Consider the following 25,353-nt stretch of genomic DNA (forward strand, 5'->3'; position numbering starts at 1 on the left):
AAAGGAACAGTAGTTTCAAACAATCTGAGAAGCCTTCCCAATTTGGGGCTTGTGAGATATCTTCTAATTCAGGGTGTCCTCTTCATAGGACGGAATTTGGTTCAAATCTACTCAGTAATAAATCCGCAAGAGAGAAGGCAAAGGAAGGGAGCGATGATTTCTTGAGCTAATGGAGAGACAAGACAAAAAGCCTAAGGGCGCCCAAAGGAACCCTTTATTATATGAATGTTATTCCTAACAGTCAAGCCACTCTGCTACCGAACCGAGCGCTTCCGTTTCATTTAATTCTCCCCCGCACTTTGCCATTTACTCCCTTTTCCACACCCCTTGGAAGCTCGGCCCTCCTTCTCTTCCCTACGCGACCTGAAGGGGCGGATCCGGTAGCCGCAGTACCTGGGCCAGGTGAGCGAGCTGCATTACACAGCTAGGGTGGGACTCTAGTCGAAGAGCGGTAAGTTTTGCGGGAGCGGGTGGAACCCCGTCGGGGAAGCCCTCGAAGCCCGAGTGGCTCTTTGCAATCCAAGTAACACTTCCGCTCCTGAACTGCTGGAGCTTCGGGCTTGTAGGCGCCTTTTCTCCCCGCGTGTTTTTCACTCGCGCCCCTTTCTCGCCCACGTGTGCTCGCCTTACGCTTCTTCTCCCCCTCGCCGGACGGTTGCTTTTCCCAACTTTTCAGTTCCCAGCTAAGTGCCTCGCTCGTTTTCTCTCTCTTTCATTTTGCGCTTGAGTAGTTCCTCTCTGTCCTCGTCCCCCCCTTTTCTGAAGGAGGCTGGCGTCGCGTCTCCCTTAGGATCCTGCTACAAAAGGCTTCCTAAGTTGCCCCTCTGCCTTTTGGGTTCGTGGGAAAACCCGAGAAGAGCCTTTTTCCTAAAAGAGGCCTCTCTGCTCGAGGGCAATTTCAACGAGTTCGTGCCCGGAGTTCACTGCGGGCTTGTTCTGACACTTGTCGATTATTTACTTCTGCATATAAACAGCCTCCAATCTTTCAAAGTAGCGGAGAGCAGGTACAGCTGTGGCCCGGCATTGATCTTAAGCCGTTTCCTTAGAAGTTCAAATTCGGTTGAGAGGGCAAGGCTGTAGAGAAGACCTTCCTTAGTCTTCAAATTCAGGATAATTGCATTGCACCAGAAGCTGTTTCCTTACCCGCAGTCAGATGTTACCCAGATTTACAGCTGGGCACTGTTTACCTGGGGTATTTGCTACACTGATTGGATTTGCACAACTACCCCTTCTCCAGCATCCCTCATAGATTGAACTGGAGAACATCAAAACCTTCCTTAATCCACATTTGGTAATTTAGCAGTGAATGAAACATCTTAGTTATTTGATCATAGTGAAATGAAGTATTTAGGGTCGATTTATTCAGCCTAATACCTTCCTGAGAAGGAATACATGTGGTACTGTGACACATTGTAGGCCGTCTACTTGGGAAGGCTGATCCATGATATTCGTTAAAATTGAGGTGTAGAAGAATCCCAATCTCAACCAAGTTGATGTACAATTATATTTAAGCAAACCTTAGTATGAAATGAAGGTTGAGTAAATGCATGATGATGACAATGCCATAAGTACACAAACCAGTTTTAAAAATGAGATCAGATCTTTGAAACATTTCCTACAAAGCAATACAAAAGCTGTAATCTTTTATATTTTGAGCATCTTTCTAGAACAGCATCACTGCGCTTGGAAGTGTTTTACTAGTTTGGATATCTGAAATTAAAATCTGAAATCAACATTTATGTAGAACTTTAAAAAAATATAGTATTATACACCATGTATGTTTGTATGTAAGTAATGCATAGAGGTGTGGATTACTATTGCTGATGAGTTTATAGATAACATACATCAACAAAGGCTTGTGGGTTTGTTGTTTATGCTGTCCTTGTGAACAAGGTTATGATTGTCCTCTCTCATAGATGTCACAGTTGTATCCTTGCCGAATTTTATATCTGCTGCTTCAAGCATTGGGCCTTGATCAAGAAGAAGAGCAATAGTAAACCTATTGATACCTTGTTGCTCCACTATTTGTAAATGTCAGTGTTTTCATAATGCAGTGTAAAAGTAGTACTAGAATAAGATTTTGAGCCTGAGCATCAAGAATCGGAAATCTTAGTGTATGACATTATAATTTGGCCAATATCATTGTACTGTATGTCTATGGCTGTTTGAAAGTCTACCTGGATAACTTTCAGTACTTCTGTAAAGCCAGTACTGTAAAGGGAAAACAAGTTCTGTTAGTAAGGTCTATGCTGTAGTTTTTCTGGAGATCAGTCATAGAAATGATATCAGAGCAGTTGTGATGGAAGAGGTGGGAATTCTATCTAAGTTTTCCTAATTTGGTTGTGTCTGTACTAGGCTGAAAAGTTGACGCTGGCTTGTTTTGCATATTGTCTGTTGTACTTCCTTTATCCTCTTGAGGAAGTTTTCCTTTTTTTTTTTTAATTTAAAGGACAGAGCTTTGGATTAGTGAAGATAAATGTACAATTAGATATTGCATTTCAATGTAATAGTAGAAATCCTCTTTTAATGTAAAAATTTGTATTACAGGTTTTACAAAAAGTGAAATATAGTCCAATATTAATGAAGGGGATTATAGATGTATAGACTTGAAAGTTGCATTCAGTATTTATTTCAATTCTGCTTATCAGTATTGCTTTAGGTTTCTCTAATCTTGTCTATATTTTCAAAGATGGGTATTTCAGGGATTTAATTTTTTTAATCTGGTTTCTAATGTTTCATGTGCTGAAATCTGTATACAGAACTTAGAATAATCACTCTGTGTATGGCCATGTTATGTTTATTGATTGAATCTAAACTTTCCAATTTTGCTTTAATAAATAAAGTCAGAAGCCATGAACAGTTGGAAATGCATAGATTTTATTTTCTTCACTCATATTTTCTTGCTCCTCCTAATTTGTTCCTTCCAGTTATTGCAGGGGTGTCAAACTCAAGGCCTGCGGGCTGGATCCGCCCATGGGGTGCTTAGACCTGGCCTGCAGGGCCCCCCTGGAAATAGCAAAGGACCAGCCTGTAGTGCCTCTGCCAGTGAAAATGGAGCTTTGTTTTCACTGGCAGAGGGCTGTAGGAGGATCCCCCCAGCCTCGCCCGGGCCACCACAGGTGCCCCCGACACGAGTGATGCTGAGCTGGCTATGCCCATCCTGGCCATGCCCACCCGCCATGCCCTCCTGATCCCCCAAGGTCAAACACAACCCTGATGCGGCCCTCAATGAAATCAAGTTTGACACCCCTGAGTTATTGTCTTCTAGTTACCTTCCCAAGCTTCCTTTTTCCGCAGTAAGCACATTTGGCGCTTACTGCGTATGCACATGTGGCATGCATTTGGCACATACTGTGGATGCGCACACAGTGTGCTTTTTGCATGCATTGCGCATGTGCACACATGCACACAGCGCACATTTGGCATGTACCACATGTACGCAGGCAGAAAACCGATGGCAAACTAGGGAAGATTTCACCACTGGCCTAGACTAAACACAGATAATTCTAAAATCTGATTTTTAAACTGCAGTTGTTGAATAATCCGTAATTATTACAATTAAGTACTCTATTGCGATGTAACTCAGTGTAAAAACAGCAATATAAGATGGCTGAATCACAAGAACAATATGTGAGAAGACGACTCTTTCAAATGCCCGACTTCTTTTAAACACGAACTGCCTCAGAAAGAAAAAAAATGAGAAATAACCCTAGTAAACTAGCTTTTTTTTAAATACTTTTTGACATGGGGTAGAGTATATCTTGTTATACTCTGGAGTGATAAATATTGTTGCACTACATCATTGTACTGCCTTATGCTTATTTGAGGAGGACCTGGAAACAGGACCACATAATTGATATGCTTATAATTTCATAATATGTCATGGCATCTTTTATACATCTTAAATACTGCAAATTGTGGATGGCAGCACTTATTGACTTTTCCTAATCTTTAAAAACCTACGCAGGGTCAGACATGATTTGTATTCAGCAAAGATCACCAGGAAATTCTAGGTTAGATTGGAAAGATTTAAAGAAAAACTTCCCAGAAGAATGCAAACCACATCTTTACTGTTGCCAAGAAACATACATCGATGTGTCCTGGTCCATTAGGTGTTGAATACAATTCAGGGGAGACTTTATTTAAGGCTCTGGAAACTAAAAACTTTTAAAGAAGGTCAATGAAGCAAGCAGGCATGTACAACATCACCATTGTGTGCAGAATTCTATGTCTAAATTATGGTCTGATACACATGTATTATTCTGCAGGGTTTTAGCTTTTATAAGCAAAGATTAAAAGTGCAAATCCCTTTCATTTTCTAGATAGCTGTATCCCATTGCTGACTATTTGGTTTCTGTGATTCTTAACCAAAAATGTTCTCAAATTCCCAAGAAATGTCAAATAAATTCAAAATGTGTGCAAATATATTTTGATTAAAAGAGAAATTCATAGGAGGAAAACAAGATTCTTCTTCCTCCCCAAAAAGAACGGCTAATGTAATCCAGAAATGTCAAATGTTTCCATGTAGCTATAAATAGGAGAAAACTCAGGCCCATCTCTCTTTAAGCAATTTTGGCTGGTTTTCACATTCTTGATTTCAAAGGAAAAAGGGGAAAGAGACAAGGCTGTCTTAACACATGGGCCTGATGGGCACTTGCCCGTGGAACCCACAAGCATAGGGGCCCATACTAATCTGTGTATGTTAACCCTTCAATGCACCTTATATCATATAAATACAGCAACATATTTATTACATTTTACTGCATTTTTTATTAATACTAACATGCAGATATATGTTTAATTTTATCAGCCATTTACATTTTTATTCCTGTGAGTAGTTCAGTGGTGGGTTGCCCCCGGTTCGCACTGGTTCTATAGAACCTGCAGTAAAACCAGCGGGAAGCTCCGCCCACTGACCCTGACGTCATAAAAATGCTTCTGCGCATGTGTGCGTGCAGCCCCATTGTGAACCAGTAGTAAAGGTAAGTAGAACGCACCCCTGGAGTTGTTGTCATAGGAGCCCCAGTAAAATGCTTTGCCCGGGGGCCCATAATGCTGTTAAGACGGCCCTGCATTTAATCCATACATTAGATTAGTTGAATGATCCTTTTTCTTTGATTAAGTGGACGGAAGTATTGCTATATTATTATTGGCTTATTGAACAACTGTAGAGTAGCATTCTTCAACTTGACAAACCTCAGGTATATGTTGGATCCAAAATCCTAAGTACGCATGGCTGTAGTGGCCCATAGTAAGAACTGTTGTCCACTAAGGGAAAAGATTAGAAAATATAGTTGCTGAAGCAAATTTATTTGCTATGTTGGTCATTATATCTATATGTATAGTTCTGATAAAAGGCATATACTGCATGTTGCTTAAAACCTGTTTTAAGGTCTAGGCCATTGATAGTAGAAACTAAAAAGGAAGAGGTCACCAACATCTGAGTCATACACCAACATCATACACCCTCCATGTTTGCTATAGATACGATCAGTGATAACACATGGCGGGATAATTATCCTAATTTTTTGAGACTACTAATGTTATGCATTGTTGTAGAGAAATAAATATGCCTTTCCCTCAGTATTGGCTGGACTGTTCCATCCTATATTGGTCAACTTGGTTATTCAGTTCTGGACGCTTTACAAAAAAGATTCAGACAAACTAGAATAGGCAAATTCCAAAAGAATATTAAGAAAAAACTGTAACAATTAGAACCAATTTCTTAGATAGTGGAGTATCTTTCACTAGAAGTAGTTAAACCAAAATTGGATAGTGTTTGTAGCAATACCTTAATTTGGATTCTTACAGGAGGTTGGTGAATCTTTGATTTTTTGTTATATTAGACTTAAAAAATAGTTATGAAAAGATGACTCCTGCTCAAAAGTTTTGGAAACCATTTGCAGCGTGATACCCACAGATTTGGATTAAATTGGGATTGGGAATGAATAGTTTTACAGAAAGAAATTATGTGCATAAATATATAAACCTGTTTTGCATACTGTATACAGATTTTATGTATTATATGAGCCACCACCATTCTGATTGGAGGTATTTTTCTTTTGGCCCTCTGTATTTTATATTTATACTCTGTTTGGTTACCCTTTGCATTGTTTAGCACTGTAACATGCCTTGTACCCTATTGCTTTCATCGTGTGGGGCATATGCCACTGTAAAGAAGTTATCAAATAATATGTAAGAATAAAATACAGCAACCTATTTCAATATAATATTTCATTTTCATGACAGCCATAGAAATGCCTTGGAAAACCTACAAGTGGATATGGAATACATTAGTACTCTTTGCTTAACAGTTGATATTCTGAATTTGAATGTGATTTAAATGTGATATAGCTACCATAATTGCTAGCCCTGACTGACTGATGAAATGATCCATGAAAACAGTATAAAATCTATTTCAGCAAAGACAAGTGTGGTATCTTTAATATGTCTGGTTATGTTCTTCAAGAAGGAAAAGGGAATACAGTGTGTGCTTGTCAGTGGATGTAGTTTATTCTGTAGTTGTTTTCTTCTGTAGTTGTTTTCTGCAGTCCAATTATCTGCAGTGTTTGAGGATTTGCATTTGTTGTCTGCATAGGATTTGGGAACTTAACAAGAATTTGAGATCTCACAAAAAAGCAGTTAAAATGTGTGTACCAGAAAACATGATATAGAGAAAGCCTTTGGCTACGCTGTCTACTTCAGCAGCCCCAATCTTTTGGGCACCAGGGACCAATTCCATGGGAAGAGGTTTTTCCGGGGGCCGGAGGGGGTCTGGTTTCGTGTGTTGCCTGCATCCTGAAGATGGGGCCTTGCTTGTTTGCCCAGCCCAGTTTCTGGCATGCCGTGGACTGGTCCAGTCTACAGACTGGAGGTTGGGGAGTCCTGTTCTATAGCATTTATTTTTTTCCATCTTATTCTACGTAGTATTGTACAGGCTACTTGACCCTGTAGGTGTGCCTTAAATTATAACTCTTAGTGACCCTAGCCAACTGTTCTGATACCTTGCAATGAGGATGTACAACAACACATTTATATTTTATTCTATTCTATTTCTATTTTATTTCTATTCTGTTGTTAAAGTGAATTGCCCTAAATTGCACAGAATGGATGAAAAACTTGGTACACTGATATATTTGAAGAAGAGGAGTGGGAGACTTTAATATGTAACCCAATGTTTAAATTTGATCTTAGAATCATTGTATTGGAAATGCTCATAAAGGTCACCTAATCCAACTCCCTACTCAATACATTACAATAGTGTTTCACCTTAGCAAGTTTAAGATGCTGATACTCTAGAAGTTGAAGTCTACACATTTTAAAATTGCAGAGGTTGAGAACAGTACTAGAACACCTATGACTATTAGCTTCTGTTTGAAGGAGTACACAGCCCGATATGCAGTGATGGGATTCAAATAATTTAACAACCGGTTCTCTGCCCTAATGATTTCTTCCAACCAGTTTGCCAAACTACTCAGCAAGTTAACAACTGGTTCTCCCGAAGTGGTACGAACTGGCTAAATCCCACCACTGCCGATATGTGCCTGCCTGTTCCACCAGCTCATGGCTTGTTCCATCAGGAAATCTTCCTCATTCCTAGCCTGAACCTTTTGTAATTGTAATATGTTGGTTCTGATCCTGCTGTCTCAAATCCAATGCTGCCTCTGGATGATCAGCTATTTGAAAGTGCTATCGTATCTTTTAGCCATATTTTTTTAAAGACTAAACATACTCGGATCTTATACGCATTATTCTCATACAGCCTTGTTTCCAGATCCTTCACCATCTTGATAGCCCTCTTTTGAATTTGATTTACCAAACATTATTATTGTCCTTTCTGCACTGTGGTGGCCAGACCTGGATCAAATACTCTAGATAGTGTCTGACCAGGACAGGTAGAATTGAATTACATCCACGATATGGACTCTATGCCTCTGTTAATGTATTACGAGATATTGTTTGACTTTTTAGATACTGCATCATACTGCTAATGTTTGACCTTGATTGAACACAGATCTATTTCACATGTAGTACAAACCTTCCATAGCTTCCATTCATCTCTTATATTTTCCTATCCAAATGCAGAAAATTGTATTTTTCTCTATTAAATTCCATCTTATTTGGATCAACTTATTGCTCACATTTGTCTAGTTGGATCTTTTTAAAAATCCTTTTTCATCTAAATTATTAGACAAGCCTCACAGTTTTAAATTTTTCCTGTATGCCCTCATGTAATATTTGATATGTTGTACCATATATAACCTAGACCACAAAGTCATAGAACACAAGCTCCTCTCTAGCCATTAATGGCTGAAGTCAAGCCATTAATGAGTACAGTCAATCAACTATGTGTTTATCTAATTATATTATGTAGTCTATATTTTACCTTTTTATGAAAGAGAATGTTATGAAGTACTTTGTTTAATGTTTCGCTGAGGTTCAAGTATGTCTCATGATATTTTCTTTCATCTAGTTAATTTTTTTTATTCACTTTGATCTACTAGTTATTCTTTCAAAGAAGGAGATAAGTTAGTTTGGCACAATTTGCTTGCAACAAATCTATGTTGGTTCCTTTTTTCGCCTAAATGTTCACAGTCACACATACTTCTGTCAGAGGCTTTGCCTAGTATGTCAAGCTGACAAGTCTATGGTTTCCTGAGTCTTGTTCCCGAGATAATGTCTCTATTTTAATCATGATCAAATAAACCAACATTATATTTCTTCCTTTTACTTTTGACAATCTTGGTCTATAGTCCCTTCAAACCTAGGTTTGAAATCTAGAACTTGGTTTCTTTTCATTTTATCTTTGTCCCTTGTCACAAAGTTCTTCAAAGCTTTAACAAATCCCTTCTGTAAATCCAATATAGAAGAGTTATCCAGGTCACTCTTGGTTTGTTATTTGTATATCTCTTTTAATTATTAAAACATCATCTGATTTCATTGGTACATCCAGTGTAGTATCTTTTTCCATGTCATTGTTATAACTTGTCATTTTTAAATCCTTTTTCAAATCAATCTCAATCCTGTCAGGTAAAACTAGTTCCTCTTCCAAAGCATATTTTAAACATAGTGTATCTATAGAGGCAGATACCCTTAAAATTAACTTCTGAATCCATTGTTAAAAGAATCGTTCAATATGTTGAATGTTGAAGTATTTAGCTTCATTCTATATTTTTAAATTGAATTCAAGTGTTCTTCCCCTTTAACTGTAATTGTTAGTTTGTTCTAGTTTGTTCTCCAATGTTCAATTTTTAAAATCTAATTTTTAAGGTGACCAGCCTTTTTACAATGAGAAAGAGGACACATGCATGTGTGCCATGTTGTGTTTCAATAAGAAGTAAATAAAGTCACTTGCGCATGGCGCACTCTTGTGTGCGGCGCACTCTCTCAAAACAATTATCCTGTACGGAGCGCATGTGTCTCATAATCACGTCTCACCGCACTGTACTGAGCCTGTACGTCACATTACACGCAACAGATTGGATTGGCATCGATCGAATACGGAGATTTACAGATTAGTCTTCAAATATCAAAAAGGAGGACATGTAGGAGTACACTTTTTGAGAGAGGACAGAACTTACAAAAGAAGGACTGTCCTCCCTAAAGGAGGACGATTTGCCACCTTATAATTTTAATACTTGTCTGTAACTTTCAAAAAAAGTTTCTTTTTTATTCTTTTACTGCTTATTCCCCAAACCCCACACTTGTAATTAATTTTTTTTTCACAAACATTTAAAGGAAAGACATCCAGTGTTATCAAACTTGCCAATTCTAAAGTTTGTAATAACTGAAAAGCAGTTTACAAGCAATTTTCCAAAGTGATTAGAAAAGGAAGTAATTAACTCGGTGTCCTTTTAAAGGCATCACCCACAATTTGCGCAAGATGGTTATTCCCTCATTTCCCAGAATTCTAAACTTGCAGGAGATTGTTGTTGTGTAATGTCCTCACAGGGAACAACTATCTGGGGCATTTGTGGGTGATCTCAAATCATCTACTGGTCTGGAGAGGAATTACAAAAAACTGGTCTGTTTGTTGGCTCTTCTGTCCACCATTTCCCCCCAAAGTCCATTATTTTTTCCTCACAATGGAACTACAGTCTCTTTAATTTTCCTTTAATTTCCAAAATACCCAAAGAGTTCTTTTTTGTTGTTTTTGGTACCTTTTAAAAACTTTACTTTTTTTTTTTTTTTTACAATTCCTTTAGTTTTGGAGATTCCATTTAATATAACCTTTTAATACTATCTTTGCCAACTGCATTCCATTTAATGTAACCATTGCCAAGGTTTATCACTACTGCTGGATCCCCAGAAACAATGACACAGCAAAGTCTTCAGGCTCTTCTTAAAGATCAAAATAGTGGGAGCAAATCTAAATTCTGGAAAACGATATTCCAGAGTGTGGGAAATGTCCCCCCCTCCATTTTCTATACATGCCACTATATTTCATTGTAAAGATATACTGTGCATAACTTAATTCAGTTTGAACAATTGTTTTGCCTATGTGACAGTAGGTAATCTCAGTATATTGAAAAAGTTCAGTTGGCTTGTTTTTTGATCTACAAAGAAATCAGATGAGTTGATAGAACAGTTGGTTACAAGAAAATCAGAGCAATGTGATTACAATCACAATTGGTTTCTATTGCTTTATTCTTTAGAAAATGAGAATTCCTACAAACTCTTCATACATTGTTTGCTGTGTGTATTTTATCTTTCTAGATAATGGCATCGCATCCACGTAGAGTTCGACTGAAACCCTGGCTAGTAGCTCAAGTAGACAGTGGAATGTATCCAGGTCTTCTGTGGCTTAATAGGGATGCAAAGCGATTTCAAATTCCTTGGAAGCATGCAACTCGACATAGTCCTCAACATGAAGAAGAAAATACAATTTTTAAGGTAACCGAAAAACACAGTTCTGCTAGTATGCTACATGATAGAATGAGATTGCTCTCTCTCTCTCTCCCTCCCTCCCTCTCCTCTCCTCCCCCCCCTTCAATGGATGGAGGATGAAATTAATAATAGCAACAATAGTATAGCAACAATACATATAATCTTAAATTTGCTGTTTTTTAAGCAATAAAATGGTTGGCATGTTCAGAGATACAACCTGATGGAGATATATCCTGCATTGTTTTCATCAGCAGAACCACATTCTGAACCTGAAATCCTAGGTGGAGAAGCATGCATGCAGTACACAGGCATTAACACACAGGGACAAATGAAGGGCAAAGTGATATACAAAACATAATATATTCAGATAGGGTTTCAGGTCCTTAGTAGATAAAAATCCCCTTCAGTCTTATCCCTGCCTACCCTGTGTACTTTGTGCTATAGCAGAACTAATTTTCCTGGAGTATTGTGGCTTTCCTTCTGAGGAGTTTCAGATTCAATGTTTTAATTATCTACTTTTCAACTCTTCACCTCTGTTCTTGTCACTTGTTGCTAAAGTTCCTTATCTTAGGCATCTAACTTTCTTTGGAGTTAGCCTCATTCAACTCTGTTGGATTTTCCTCTCAGCATTTTGCTGAGGATTGTATTCATCTGGATTTTTTAAAAAATTGTACACTTGTTCTCATGAAGTAAATTTCAGCAATGCATGCTATTTTCTTTTATTCCTGAAGATAGTGAATTAATTTTATCTAGATAAACCTGGAATGCAATTCCGCATTTTAAAAAAAAGAAATTGTAACATTGAGTTGATTTGTTTTAACATAGTCAGGTGTCTTGTTAGAAAAAGCTTGAGAAAGAAAATACCTAATGGTTTAAAGACATCTGTGTCTCTTAGAAAGGTGAAAGGAAACAATTACCTGTTGCAGAAAGTATTTATTGCCTAGGTGTATCTTATAGACGAGAGTTTGTTTGGCAGCACAATTCAACAGAAGCTGGCATAATGACAACCCTTAACTGACATAATGTACTTTGCTCCCAGGCGTGGGCTGTGGAAACAGGAAAGTATCAAGAAGGGGTTGATGATCCTGACCCCGCAAAGTGGAAAGCCCAACTCCGGTGTGCTCTCAACAAAAGCCGTGAATTCAAGCTCATATACGATGGTACCAAAGAAGTGCCAATGAATCCAATTAAAATTTATGAAGTATGTGACATCCCACCATCCCTGACGCCAATCATTAATCCTGGTGAGAAACAGAGAAACTCTTCTGTTTAAAGAAGGTTATAGCTAATCCTAAACTAATTGTCTTAGTTTTCTGGGTTACTAAGGTTTAAGTGAATACAGCAACTATATTGAACAAGCATAATCAATTTATCCATTGTATTATTTAATTGACTGTACTTAAGATCCATTCTGCATATGTAGGGATTTACTACCTATTTGGTACAATCTAAATAGCTCAGCTTCCTTTTTAAAGCCAAAATCAATCAAAAACGTAGAAGTTCAGGTACATCCTGGCAAAAATCCAGAGTAAGAACACGAAATTTGGGTTTTGGGAGGTCTAGTTTTTTTAATGCAACTCTGATGGTTGACCATGGGTTTCCTTTCACTTCATTTTTGAACTGAAATAAGGGGATCATTACAAATGCCCCTATTCTAAAAAGAGTGCTACTTTCAAATGCTGGATGGCATTTGTTAGAAACTTTGGTTACACATTTTGTGTTTGCTAAATAGGGCTTTGCCCGCACATGGAAGAAATACAGTATCTTGGGTTAATTGTTGAATCTGAAGGGCCAATAAATATTTGAGAAAGCAAATTTTCTTGTCTGCCATTTACTTTCTAACACTCTAGCTACATAGTTCAGTGAGAGATATTATAGTATTCTCCTGAAACTCTCAAACTCTAGGAGAACTGTTTTATGCCAACAGACCTGATCTAAGAACCAAAAATGAATTTTGGATTTCACAGCACTCCTATGTTTGGAAACCAAAGAATATTTAGCATAAGAATTCCAAAAAATGATTTACTCTGCAACATTCTCATAGATCTAAAGAAGAATTCAATTTTTTTCTCGGTTTTGTTAAAAATTAGATTGTTAATTACTTTGCAATATTTCAATTCCTACATTTTTTCCAGGTTCCACCGGTTCAGTTCCATGGGATGAAAAGGATAATGATGTAGATGATGAAGATGAAGATGAATTAAATGAGTCTCAGCACGTAGCAATACAGGACAGTTTTCCATTTCTTAATATCAATGGTTAGTAGATTATTCTGACATATGGTTAATGAAACTGAATTTAAATCTATGTTTTAAAATACTGTTTTCTTTTCGTTAATGTTGAACTAAACATTTTGACAAGTCCTTTCTCAAAGATTTATCTCTAGATGCAACTAAATTAGCATGCAACATGCTACAGAGATATAACTTATATTTAGCACAAATGGTATATGCTGATCTCCTTGGTAAATACTTTCATCCTGCTTTTTATGTATCTGTTAGATATTTAATTAAAAAATGCAGGTAAGTGTATGTACTTATTGACATACTTTTTACATTTCTGCAGACACTTAATCTGATATTAAGTGGAATTCAGAATCTTAATTATTGACTTGATATCTTCCAAAATGTGTGTGGCATAATCCTGCTTTTATTTGCTTCGTGTCTGTCTGATGTAAGGCAGGTCAGGCTTTAAAACACTCCCTTGCTGCTGGGAATTTATTTAATTGGGTTCGTGAGGATTGTGACACCAAAGCTTTGGAATTAATGAAAGGGTGGAATAAGTTACAGCAATGGTATTTGCTCTGCAGGAATCTGAGCAACCGCTAGATGGCAACAGATACAGAAATATCAAACCTTTTGCTGTTATTTGCTAGTTGTCCAGATATTTTATAACCCTAGATAAGTTAATGCATGCCATATGGCGTCCACCTCTGCTATTTGAAACAGGATAAGAAGACTAGACCACAGCAGGATGTTTCCATGGAGGCATTCTGTCCCTCCCACATACACATTGTGTACCGTACTCTATTAGAGGAAGGTAAATTCCCAGTGCATAACAGGGACAGACACACCTTCCTGGCAAAGGCAGTATATAACAGCTTTAAAAGTCTTGGAATTCCCTGGAGCTAAGTTCAGGTTTTTCAGGTTTTAATGCATCATTGGTTCAACAAATATCTCTGCATTAATTTTCTAGACTTAGAGCTTGTTGAAATTACATTTTGATGGTGCCATGTAGTTATTTTTTAAAAAAACATTTTCTTAATCTACAAGTGACACATTTTTTTTTTATATGCTTTGTATCTAAAGCTTTCTTTTCTCTTTTGATCTTCTCTTTCGGTCCAGTAGCAACCCTGCCCTATGCTGTAGGTGGTTTTATAGATGATGACCACCGGCACCTTAAATTGCACCTGGAAGCCTACTGGGAGCCAGTGCAGCCATGGGGCAATGGTGTTACATGGGTATAATGAGAAACACTATACCCTGCAGCCCTGCAGAAAACCTGCCTGCAGGGCTGCATTTTCGACCAGCTGTAGCTTTCAAATGCTCTTCAAGGGTAGCTCCATGTAGAGTGTGACACAGTAATCCAAACAGGAGGTGACTGAAGCTTGATTTAGGGTTGATGGGTAAGTGTAGGTTGCAGATAGCTACAGAGAGGCTGATGCGCACACCTCCCAAATCCCAACTTCCCCACACTATTGTGTGGAAGTGCACGTCCTACATGCTGATTGGTTGATACGACTTCCTGTTCTGTACTTTGCTGTTTGAGCACCCCTAGCCAGAATGTTAACATTTGCAGATGTATAAATGTAGCAGCTACGCAACCATCTCTGAACTACAGACACATACATTCCCTGACATGCAGTGACAGAGAAATCTAATCCAGGCTCTAGGAATGAGTCACCATGACTAAGGCCTCCCAGTTCAGGAATGGGTACAATTGGTGCATAAGACAAACCTGTGCAAAACCTTTTTGGCCACAGTTGCCACAGCTCTTTGAGCAGGAGCAAAACTTGTGGTAGACTGCATACCAACTCCCCATATCTCTCTACATGGGGCTCACCTTGAGGAGCACTTGGAGGCTCCAACTGGTCCAGAATGTGGCCGCGTGAGTGGTTATGGGAGCGACTCGTCGCTCCCGGGTAACACCTCTCTTGCGCGAGCTGCACTGGCTCCAAGTGGTCTTCTGGGTGCGTTTCGAGGTGCTTGTCACCATCTTCAAAGCGCTCCATGGCTTAGGACCGGGATACCTACAGGACCGCCTTCTACCACCGAATGCCTCCCACTGTCCGATATGCTCTCACAGAGAGGGCCTCCTCAGGGTGCCGTTGGCCAAGCAATGTTGGCTGGCGACCCCCAGGGGGAGAACCTTCTCTGTGGGGACTCCTGCCCTATGGAATGAGCTGCCCCCGGATATAAGAAGGATCCCCGACCACCGCGCCTTCCGTCGTGCTCTGAAGACTCTATTGTTCAATCTAGCCGGCCTGACCGAATAAATTAATTTTAATGGGTTTTAATTGGTTTAAAAGGGGTTTTAGCTAAGAGTTTTAATAACAGCCAAATTACTTTAATTTATCTTAACAGTTTTTAATTTTTGTGATGAGTTTGTTTTAATATGGCTGTACACCGCCCTGAGTCCTTCGGGAGAAGGGCGGTATAGAAATGTAATAAAATCAAAAATCAAATCAAATCAACTCTGCATACCAGCTCTGGCTGAGGAAGTCTACTCCCATGCTACTTCCATGCTGAATTAAAGCTGGAAAAACCCCAGAACCAGGAGGCCTTAAAACCTACAGTGACTCCATCTGGCCAAAGCTGAGTTGAAGCCTGTCCTCTGCCATTCAAATCCTCACAACTTCCAGGTGCTGGGAACACATGAGGCCATCACTTGGTTGGTTCAGAGAAGAGATGCAGAACTTGGTATTATCGGCATATTTGTGACTCCATGACCTTATCCAGTAGCTTCAGGTTGATGTTAAATTGCAATGAGGAAAGGGTTGAGGCACCCACAAAGCAGCTCCATAGCTATGCTGATTAGAAATATATAGTTATGTTTGGCTTTAGGACTACCATCTTTCACTTGGCTGACAATCCTGGGAATTATAGACCAGAAGTGTTAGATTGCACTAATAAAAGACTTACTAGAAGAAAAGAATTCAAGCTTTCAATTTAGATTATCGGGATAGATGAAAGGAGAGGTAAAATTCCAATGGTACAAGGTTAATTGTATTGACTTGCATAAGGAAGTCTAATGATACCTGCTTGTCTGATATGAAAATGATTGAATCTTTTTATAAATGTTAGAAAGCAGTGGGGATTACATAATTACATTTCATTTATTTTACTTAGATTCCCCAATGGCTCCTGCCAGTGCAGAGACCTGTAGCCCTGAAGCTGTGTGGCCAAAGAATGAACCTGAAGATATGGAGATGCCAATGCCTCCTGCCTTGCCAGCTCTACAGCATGATATGTACAGCTCTCCTGAACTTTGGATTAGCTCTCTTCCTAGTAAGTCTTTTTAGTTCAGGAGCCACTAGAATAAATAGATGACAAATCATGCACTCTTTTGTTTGGAAAGTCTTGAGTCTCACCTCTATTAAATAAACTGCATTTCTGGAATACTTGTTGAACAAATACAAACATTCTTCTGCAGCTGTTATTCAAATTGGTCTGGGCAGGAAACAATTCTGATTTAAAATACATTTATTGGCATCAGCTGGTAAAAGAAACCTGCATGGGGTCCTTGTCCTATGACCACAATTGAAACTGGAATTTGGTCATACTTTCTTGCAGTTATTAAGTGAGATGCCTATGTGACCACTTTGGTCCATGACCATCATCTCAGCACTTGCAGTTGCAATCATTAAGCTGAGCTTGAGGAGGCCTCAGATGGGGAAAGTCCTGTGAGGTCCAGTGTAGGGCATGAACAAGCTGGAAGGATGCTACAGTGTAGCACGGCCCTGCGGTGTGGCATTTCTCAGTAGAAGCAGGGAGGCCTAAACCTGGAATAGAGGCTTGGATCCTTTAGAGTCTCAGCCATCTGCTACTGCCCCAGGTTTAAATGTCAGCCATAGTGCTGTTGCTGTCACTCAAAAATGCCACTCACACTGTTCTCCAGGGCACAAAAGTCCTGGGAAGCGGCATAATTGCCACTATTGCCCAATGTTCCTAGCAATGTGCTGCAGACTGCTTGCTTTCAGAAATGTGTGTCCTGCTGTTGAGAGGCTTGTGCAGCTTATCCAAGGCGGCTCTCAATTGCACCGGGCCTTCTTTCCTGAACCCTCCTTAGAGCTAGTGGGGCTTCAGAAGCCTTTTGAAACATTGGATAGACTGTATGGGCCTCTCAACAGCAAAAGAAAAACTGCTGAAGGTAAGCAACATGTGGCATTTCTTCAGCAGCACTGGGCTGCAGCGGCAATTGTGCCATTCCCCAAAGTTCACACACCTTGGAGAATGGCACAGTTTTCCTTACTGTGCATCGCTTACTTTCAGGCGTTTTTTTTTTTTTTTGCTACTGAGAGGCCCACATGGTCCACAGTTCAGATGGCTTCCATAGGCCTTCTAGAATTGGCTTCAAGGCAGTTCTGGGAAAGGCCTCTTGTGACTGGGAGCCTTGGCCTCTCACCGGAGGAGAAAAACATCTGAAGATGGAAGATTTTGGGGAATGCTGGGAAATGGGGGCAATCATACAATTCCCTAAGGTTTGCTTGCCTTGGAGAATGGTTCATGGTGGCATTTTTGCTTGGCAGTTGGTGGTGTTGAGACTGACATCAAGGCTTGGGGCAGTGGCAGCTGGCTGAGATTGTCAAAGGTCCTGGGCCTATATTTCAGATGCAAGAGAGGAGGACATAGGTGGGACAGAATTGCAGCACCCCCATGGTCTCAAGGCCTGCATCACCAAACACCCACATTTTTATCATCTCATTGGAAAGGTGCTACAGTGTTTGCAATTTCAGGCATAGATCATAAGTCCCTAGTTCAGTTCCATCGTATTTTCAAACAGGCGCTGAACAAATGGTTGTTAAGCAAGGACTACTTATAGTTGAAAACTGTTGAACTGTTGGTTAATGATGTTAGGGTAACTTGTCATTAATTGGGTAGCCATTGTGCATAACAAGTGGTTAGATTGTTGCTATGGGTAAGCACTGGATTCATATAATGGCAGGTCTTTTAACAGTAACTTTGCTTTATTTTACAATCCATGAGTCCTTGATTTGTTAGGGTTTTGGGTTTTTTTTTTAAATTATGGCAAATTATATCTTTTGTTTCCTAATACCCATAGTCTGTCCTATTTTGTGTTGATTTTATTTAGTTAGATATGGTACAATGCAATTATGGTTCCTACTATACTTCTGATACATTAATAATATATTTTTCTTAAGTGACAGATCTTGAAATCAAGTTTGAATATCGTGGCAAGGAGTTTGGGCAGACAATGACTGTGAGCAACCCCCAAGGCTGCAGACTTTTCTATGGAGAATTAGGTCCTATGCCAGATCAAGAAGAACTCTTTGGGCCGATTAATTTGGAGCAAGTCAAGTTTCCAGGGCCCGAATCCATCCCAAATGAAAAACAAAAGCTGTTCACCAGTCGACTGCTTGATGTAATGGACAGAGGGCTAATACTAGAAGTCAGTGGTCATGCTATCTATGCTATCAGGCTTTGCCAGTGCAAAGTATATTGGTCTGGGCCATGTGCACCTTCCTCTACCACACCAAATTTAATTGAAAGACAGAAGAGAGTTAAGCTCTTTTGTTTGGAAACATTTCTAAGTGGTGAGTAGCTCTAATGCCTTTGTATCATTATCCGTGAATAACTAGCAGTATTGTTTATTTTAACCTTGTAATCTTGTATGGATTAATACAGCTAGGGCTGTATCTCTGTTAGCATTAGAGTGGATACAGCTGTTTTTGTAGTTAGTCCCTGCTGGGTTTACAGTGCATAGCTTTGTTTTCTATATGCCAGAAAATGTGAAGGGATATGGATTCAATTTAATATACTCAATTAAAGCAAAGGTTTCTTTCTTTTTGGCCCAAATGGGTCTCTGGTGTCATTCATTCTATACATCTTCATGTTGTTGAAAGTTATGAGTGAAATGGTATGAGCAGCTACCTGTTCTATTGTAGTTCATTTTTGCACTGATCTGATTTTAAAATCTAAATGAAAGCAAATGCCATTATGGGGATCAATTGATACAATGGAAAGGTGAGGGTAGGATAAATTGCTTCCAGTAATTTCTTCACATATGTCATTTCCAAATACACATACTGTATATTTTACCAGATATAACTAATCTGTTCTTTTATCATAATAATGTAATTTATTACATACTGTCTCTCCTTTTCACATTCTTCCTCTAAATTTAGAGCTAATTGCCCATCAGAAAGGACAGATTAGTAAACAGCCACCATATGAGATCTACTTTTGTTTTGGAGAAGAATGGCCAGATGGAAAATCAAAAGAACGAAAGCTGATTGTTGTTCAGGTAAGAAGACAATTTATTGCAAAAATACTGTATGCTACTACTCCTGCAGTTGCATCTATCATAGAATAAGTCTTCACCTAGAATGTGTAAAATCTGTTTCATGGGTTCTTTTGGGATATAGGGGGGTATAAAAGAGCCAGATAAAGGAGTATAAAGAGCCAGAGCTCCTAGTTCAACAGTTCACAGGTTTCATTTCTTGTTTTCAGGTTTTCTTGTATTGAGCAAGATGAGCCAAAGGAAAGACTCTTAATGTAATGACACCCCTTTTCAAGCTTTGTTTAATACAAGTAAATCTGAGAATGAAAGTTCACAATCCTTTTCATCTAATATAAACCGTTTCCTTTTTATCTAATATAATGAGGCTACCGATGTTCTGAATATGTAATGGACTGAATGAGACCCAATAAAATGAGACTGAAATGGAATGACTGATTTTGGGAGGGAGATCTTTCCCATTTAGTAGTGGTAGCAGTATATCTGAAGAATCAAGTTTCTAATTTTATTTCTGTTGATCTATCACTGTCATTAGAGTCAGAGTAAATAGTCAGAACTTTTTATCTTTTTACACCAATTCCTACTCACTTTGATCAGAATTCATCTTGTAAGAAATTTCCTAACAATTCAAATGAAAGACTACAAGTATTGTATGCCAAAAGTAATTTAAAGTGACTATAACCTATATAGTCAGTGAATACCTCTATTAACTAATTACCAAAATAATAATTGTTTTACCTGTGTATAAATGATGGTCAAGGAAAGAGTCTTGATTCATTGGGCTAACCATAATGTGCTGACCAGCCATATTACTTGTCTATGCTATACAAACCAAAATACTGTTTTCTATATTACAGAACATACCTAGAAAACTGTATGAATCTAATGATTGTGATTTACTCAGTTGTGAATCTGGCCATAAGGATGCAGATCTACAGCTCAAATAATCCCATAGAAATTATTATACAATTTTAATCCCATGAAAGACAAAACGTTTTATTCCTTTTTAGTATCTATCTGATACTACTCTATTGCTGTTCTCTTGCTGCTATGCAAAGCACCTTTGTCTTGCTATGTTAGTGCTGGATCTGAGCAGGTTTAGCTTAAACATGAAGTATAGTGTGGACTGTAGAAATCGCAGACTTGGATTTGCATTAATGGAAATCAATCATGCACCCTAATATCCTTGGAAACAGTTGTTTTAAAATAGCTCATGGTATAGCAGTTGGCACATAGTTGTTGGCGCATTTGTTCCTGCCATGGCTCTTCATTGCAGGACTGTTTACTGGTGACATAATCTATAGTAGCTAATAATGGAATACTACATGTCTATGGAGATTTTCAATCATCCAGGTCATGGTTGTTCCAAAGATGCTTTTCAAAAGGCAACCGGACTTCCTTAGTTTGTTCCTTGAAAATCTTTCACTTCTCATCCAGTTCCGAACTGAAGAAGCTTCTTGGATAAGAAGCAAAACCTTTTCAAGGAAAAAAAAAATCAAAGTTCTAGTTGCCTTTTGAAAAGCACCTTTGGGATGGAACACTACCTTTCTTTTTCCATTTCAGTGCTGGATAGAATGCTGATAGTTGCTGCATTGTTTTTCTACCTCTGTCCTGAAGTGTTTTCATGATTTTGATCTCAAAGATGCAAGTCATATAAACTCTAAATGTATACTTCTAACTTTAGGAAGCACTGTGAATCCTTAGAGATTATGCGGGAGTGTAAATGTGATCAATCAAGAGTACATTTCTCAATAGTCTTCACCAGCTTGAGCATTTGGTTTATTCTAGGTTCCCAGATGAACTTTTAGGATTTGATCATCTTTTATTAGATGATTAGATGAATAATAAAAGATTAACACGAACTTTCTTTTCAAACAGATAATTCCAATTGTAGCACGGATGATCTATGAAATGTTCTCTGGTGACTTCACTCGCTCCTTTGACAGTGGCAGTGTGCGTCTACAGATCTCTATCCCGGATATCAAGGATAACATTGTTGCCCAGCTGAAACAACTCTACCGTCTGCTGCAGAATCACCAAGAAGGTTGGCCAGTGCAGCCACCAAATATGCAGATGGCCCCACCCCTCACAGCACAGTGATGTCTCAGTGTTGGATAACCAAGCAATTGTCTGGATTCTTCATTTCTAGATTGAAATTAATTGAAATAAGAACACTTTTAAATATCTCTTCAGTGTGTGACATTTTAATGAGGAACATTGATATACAATGTAATTGTCTTAAACAATTTAGCAAAAGTTGATCCTAGTTAAATACATGTAAGACACACATATTTCTCTAGTTGTTTTCACTTTTATAAATATAACTATATAAATATAAAGCTTTAAACTTTTCCTTGCTTGCATGTAATGCTGTGGTGCTTTTTTGTCTTTTTACTTATTAACTTCACTCCTGCTTTATTCTTAGAGTATTTTTATAACAGTTTAAATGCATTAATTCACGATGACTTTAAAAAACAAATACTCCTGTTGCTGCTGCTACATGTGAAATATGTAACCACTACGAACTAAATTTGTTTCAAAATAGTGACCTGATAATTAACAGTAGGCTGTTTTATTCTGTTGATTGATTGTTGTTTTATTATTTCTCTACAAATGAGAAAATGCACAAATTTTAAGCTAGAAACCTTAGGATGTTTTAAAATTAAAGTTTAAAGTTAAAGTTTAAAGTTTAAAATTTAAAACCAATTGAAAAAGATAACAAAGACTTAATAATAGATATTAAGTTTGATAAAATAGAAGCCCTTTTCATGTTTTTCTGTACTGAATGCTGTAGCCCAACATGTAATTTACTTCTACAGTGTGAAAAAATTGTTCAAATGCAGTCAGGTGTTTCTAACTGAATTAAATTGTCACATTGGTAGAAGATACAAGACAGCATGTGTGGAAAGTTTTTTTTTTTTTAATGAATGTTGCCAAAATGTGAATACACAAAATGAATATTGTGACAAAAGCTAATTCAGTCTATTGTAAATATGGCAATTTTAGGACTTCCGGAGAAGAAATAGTGAATTGCAGACCATGGCAGAATGAAGAGCCAAAAAATAAACTGGCACTTTATAATTTTTCTTGAAATTGGCTTGTAACTTCTCCTGACAGCTGTTCCTTATGAACAGACTGCAAGACAGTGTGTTTTGCAGGTTTAGAGCTGAGGGAAAGCTATCTTTGTTCATATCATAGTTGGCACCTTTAAAAGAACACTAGGTGTGCTTTCTTCTTTTTCAAATATCACTTTAGCAAATTGTTAACTGTTTTAGAGTTATTAGGAACCTTTTAACACCAAGTTACTTTGCTTCAATTCTTAGCAAAATAGTTTTAAAAACAAGTTTAAGGACTTTTTTTTTTTTTGAATAGCAAAAGAGTAATTAGAATGCTAATTTTGGAAAGATACAAATGAAAGATGGATTTGAAATCAAATTTTGGAATTATCAGAATTCTTCCCATCGAAAAATAAATACCTAAAATATTGGGATGAAACGTTGAATGTTGGACATTAGGAGGAAATCAGAAAGAATTAAATATTAGAATTAAATGGCAAGTTACATTTGGCTTACTAACACAGAATAGAGCAAAATACTTTAACATTAGGCATATGGAAGGATACTTTTGAACAACAGATGCAGAAATAAATTTTAAGAGCATCTGGCATTATAGTTAAACTTTTTAAAAGATGTTATGGTAGAGGAACAAGTTTTATTGGACAAGACTGAGACTGATCTAAAAGATTTAAAAATGGTAGGCTACAACAAAGACATGGAAAAGTATCCTATACTGGACATATGAAACCAGATGATGTTTTAATAATTAGATTAGATTATAATTCTTTATTGGCCAAGTGTGACTGGACACACAAAGAATTTGTCTTGGTGCATATGCTCTCAGTGTACATAAAAAAAAAGATACATTCATTAAGAATCATAAGGTACAACACTTAATGATTGTCATAGGGAACAAATAAGCAATCAAATCATATTAGGAAACAGTCAATATAAATTGTAAGGATACCAGCAACAAGGTTACAGTCATACAGTCTAAGTGGGAGGAGATGGGTGATAGGAACGATGAGAAGATTAATAGTAATGCAGACTTAGTGAATAGTTGGACAGTATTGAGGGAATTATTTGTTTAGCAGAGTGATGGTGTTCGGGAAAAAACTGTTCTTGTGTCTAGTTATTCTGGTGTGCAGAGCCCTATAGTGTAGTTTTGAAGGTAGGATTTGAAACAGTTTATGTCCAGGATGTGAGGGGTCTGTAAATATTTTCACAGCCCTCTTTTTGACTCGTGCAGTATACAGGTCCTCAATGGAATGCAGGTTGGTAGTAATTGTTTTTTCTGCAGTTCTAATTATCCTCTGAAGTCTGTGTCTGTCTTGTTGGGTTGCAGAACCAAACAGTTATAGAGGTGCAGGTGACAGACTCATACTCAGAATTAAAAGGGATACACAAATAAGCCAAAAAGTGGCCTGGATTATTATCCTATACTTTATTTACAAAAGAGATCTGTTAAAGCTTTGAAAAATTTTGTGAGAAGGGACAATAAAGAGAAAAGAGATCAAGTTCTAGGACATTATTTGAAAGGATGAAAGATTAAGGTTGTTAAAAAGTAAAAGACAGGAATATAAAGTAGGTTAAACTAGATATGTTGTTATATCTGGTAACCTTTATGCAGACCAGGACTGCATGGCAAGATTTTAAAAATCTGTTTATAAATAAGAGATGAAATACAGAGAAAAGAGTTCACATGTTGTTTTTTAAGAAAGGGTGATATGTTACTAAAATTGTTTAAGCTTGTGATTAAAGGGAAGGTCATTTCTTTATATATATATTTCTTTACTATATTTTTATTTTTCTTTCTTTATGCACTTTTTTATTTGTATTTTTACCTTTTTAATTGCAATGTTTAATTATAATAAAATATGGCAATTTTAAAATTGTAATTGTAGTTTAATTGTAGACAGACTATGATAGAAAATATATTTTCATATAGCACATCATATTGTATTATCTTAGCATCAGATACACCTACATTTTTGCTAAGTAGCAGTTATATATAGCTGAATCAAACCTATTTTGCATTCCAAATATAATTGTCATTCTGCTTTCTACTAAGTGTTTGATTTGGAACTTCTTGTTTTGAAAATCATTTGTATATTAAAATGTTTTCATAGCTGCTTTTTTCTACAATAAATGGAATAGTTGGAATATTGTCTATTGTCTTACTAAATAGCCTTGCAAAATGGCCTACTTTACACAAGAGCATTATGATAGCATACATGAAAATGTGCACTTTTTTTTGGTATCTACTTCCGACTTTTTCATGAAGCCAGTTTGTGAATGGCTTCCAGTAAAAACCAAATACAGATCAAGTGAACTACCATCATGAGCTTACCACTCTTTGTCCTCTGTTTACTAAATAGTGTAGATATTAGGGCTACAAGGTGCCAAGAAACATAACCATTAGATGATGAACAAAAGTTAAAATAGTTTAAATGCTGTATAGCTAGCGAGTGTCTAGATTTTGCCAGCCCAGATCTGGTAGCTATAATAGTTGTGAAGTCAAATGTTCAGAAATGCTCAAATTCATTAGTTCTCTTCAAAGTTACAACACGATTCAGACAACCATTTGTCTGAAATGGCATAGGGTCTTCTGCTTGAGCAGCGGGTTGGACTAGGAGACTTCCAAGGTCCCTTCCAACTCTGATATTCTCTCCTCATATTAGAATTAGAATTCTTTTTTGGCCAAATGTGATTAGACACACAAGGAATTTGTTCCGATGCATAAACTCTCAGTGTACATACAACAATAGTGATAGATCATTATCTATAACTGCCTGGTTTGGTTCTGCAACCCAACAAGACAGATACAGAATTCAAAGGATAATTAGAGCTGCAGAAAAAAACAATTACTATCAACCTGCCTTCCATTGAGGACCTGTATACTGCACAAGTCAAAAAGAGGGCTGTGAAAATA

General features: G+C 37.6%; 1 protein-coding gene across 2 annotated transcripts; it reads left to right on the forward strand.

Annotated features, from left to right (window-relative positions):
• On the forward strand, nt 1–24,584 carry IRF6 (interferon regulatory factor 6). Of its 2 annotated transcripts, none has more exons than XM_034414320.3 (8): nt 1–402; nt 10,717–10,893; nt 11,927–12,131; nt 13,023–13,145; nt 16,236–16,394; nt 18,269–18,661; nt 19,253–19,371; nt 21,244–24,584. In XM_034414320.3, exons 2-8 carry the CDS (start codon nt 10,720–10,722, stop codon nt 21,463–21,465), a joined length of 1,395 nt encoding a protein of 464 aa, XP_034270211.2. In that variant the 5' UTR covers nt 1–402; nt 10,717–10,719; the 3' UTR covers nt 21,466–24,584. The 2 variants fall into 2 exon arrangements, with proteins under 2 accessions (XP_034270211.2, XP_034270210.2); XM_034414319.3 differs by having other exon boundaries at nt 357–451.
• Nucleotides 24,585–25,353: the final 769 nt, after the last annotated feature.

The sequence above is a fragment of the Pantherophis guttatus genome, chromosome 3, assembly GCF_059756535.1.
Source record: "Pantherophis guttatus breed Tessera chromosome 3, ASM5975653v1, whole genome shotgun sequence".
Lineage (NCBI taxonomy): Eukaryota > Metazoa > Chordata > Lepidosauria > Squamata > Colubridae > Pantherophis > Pantherophis guttatus.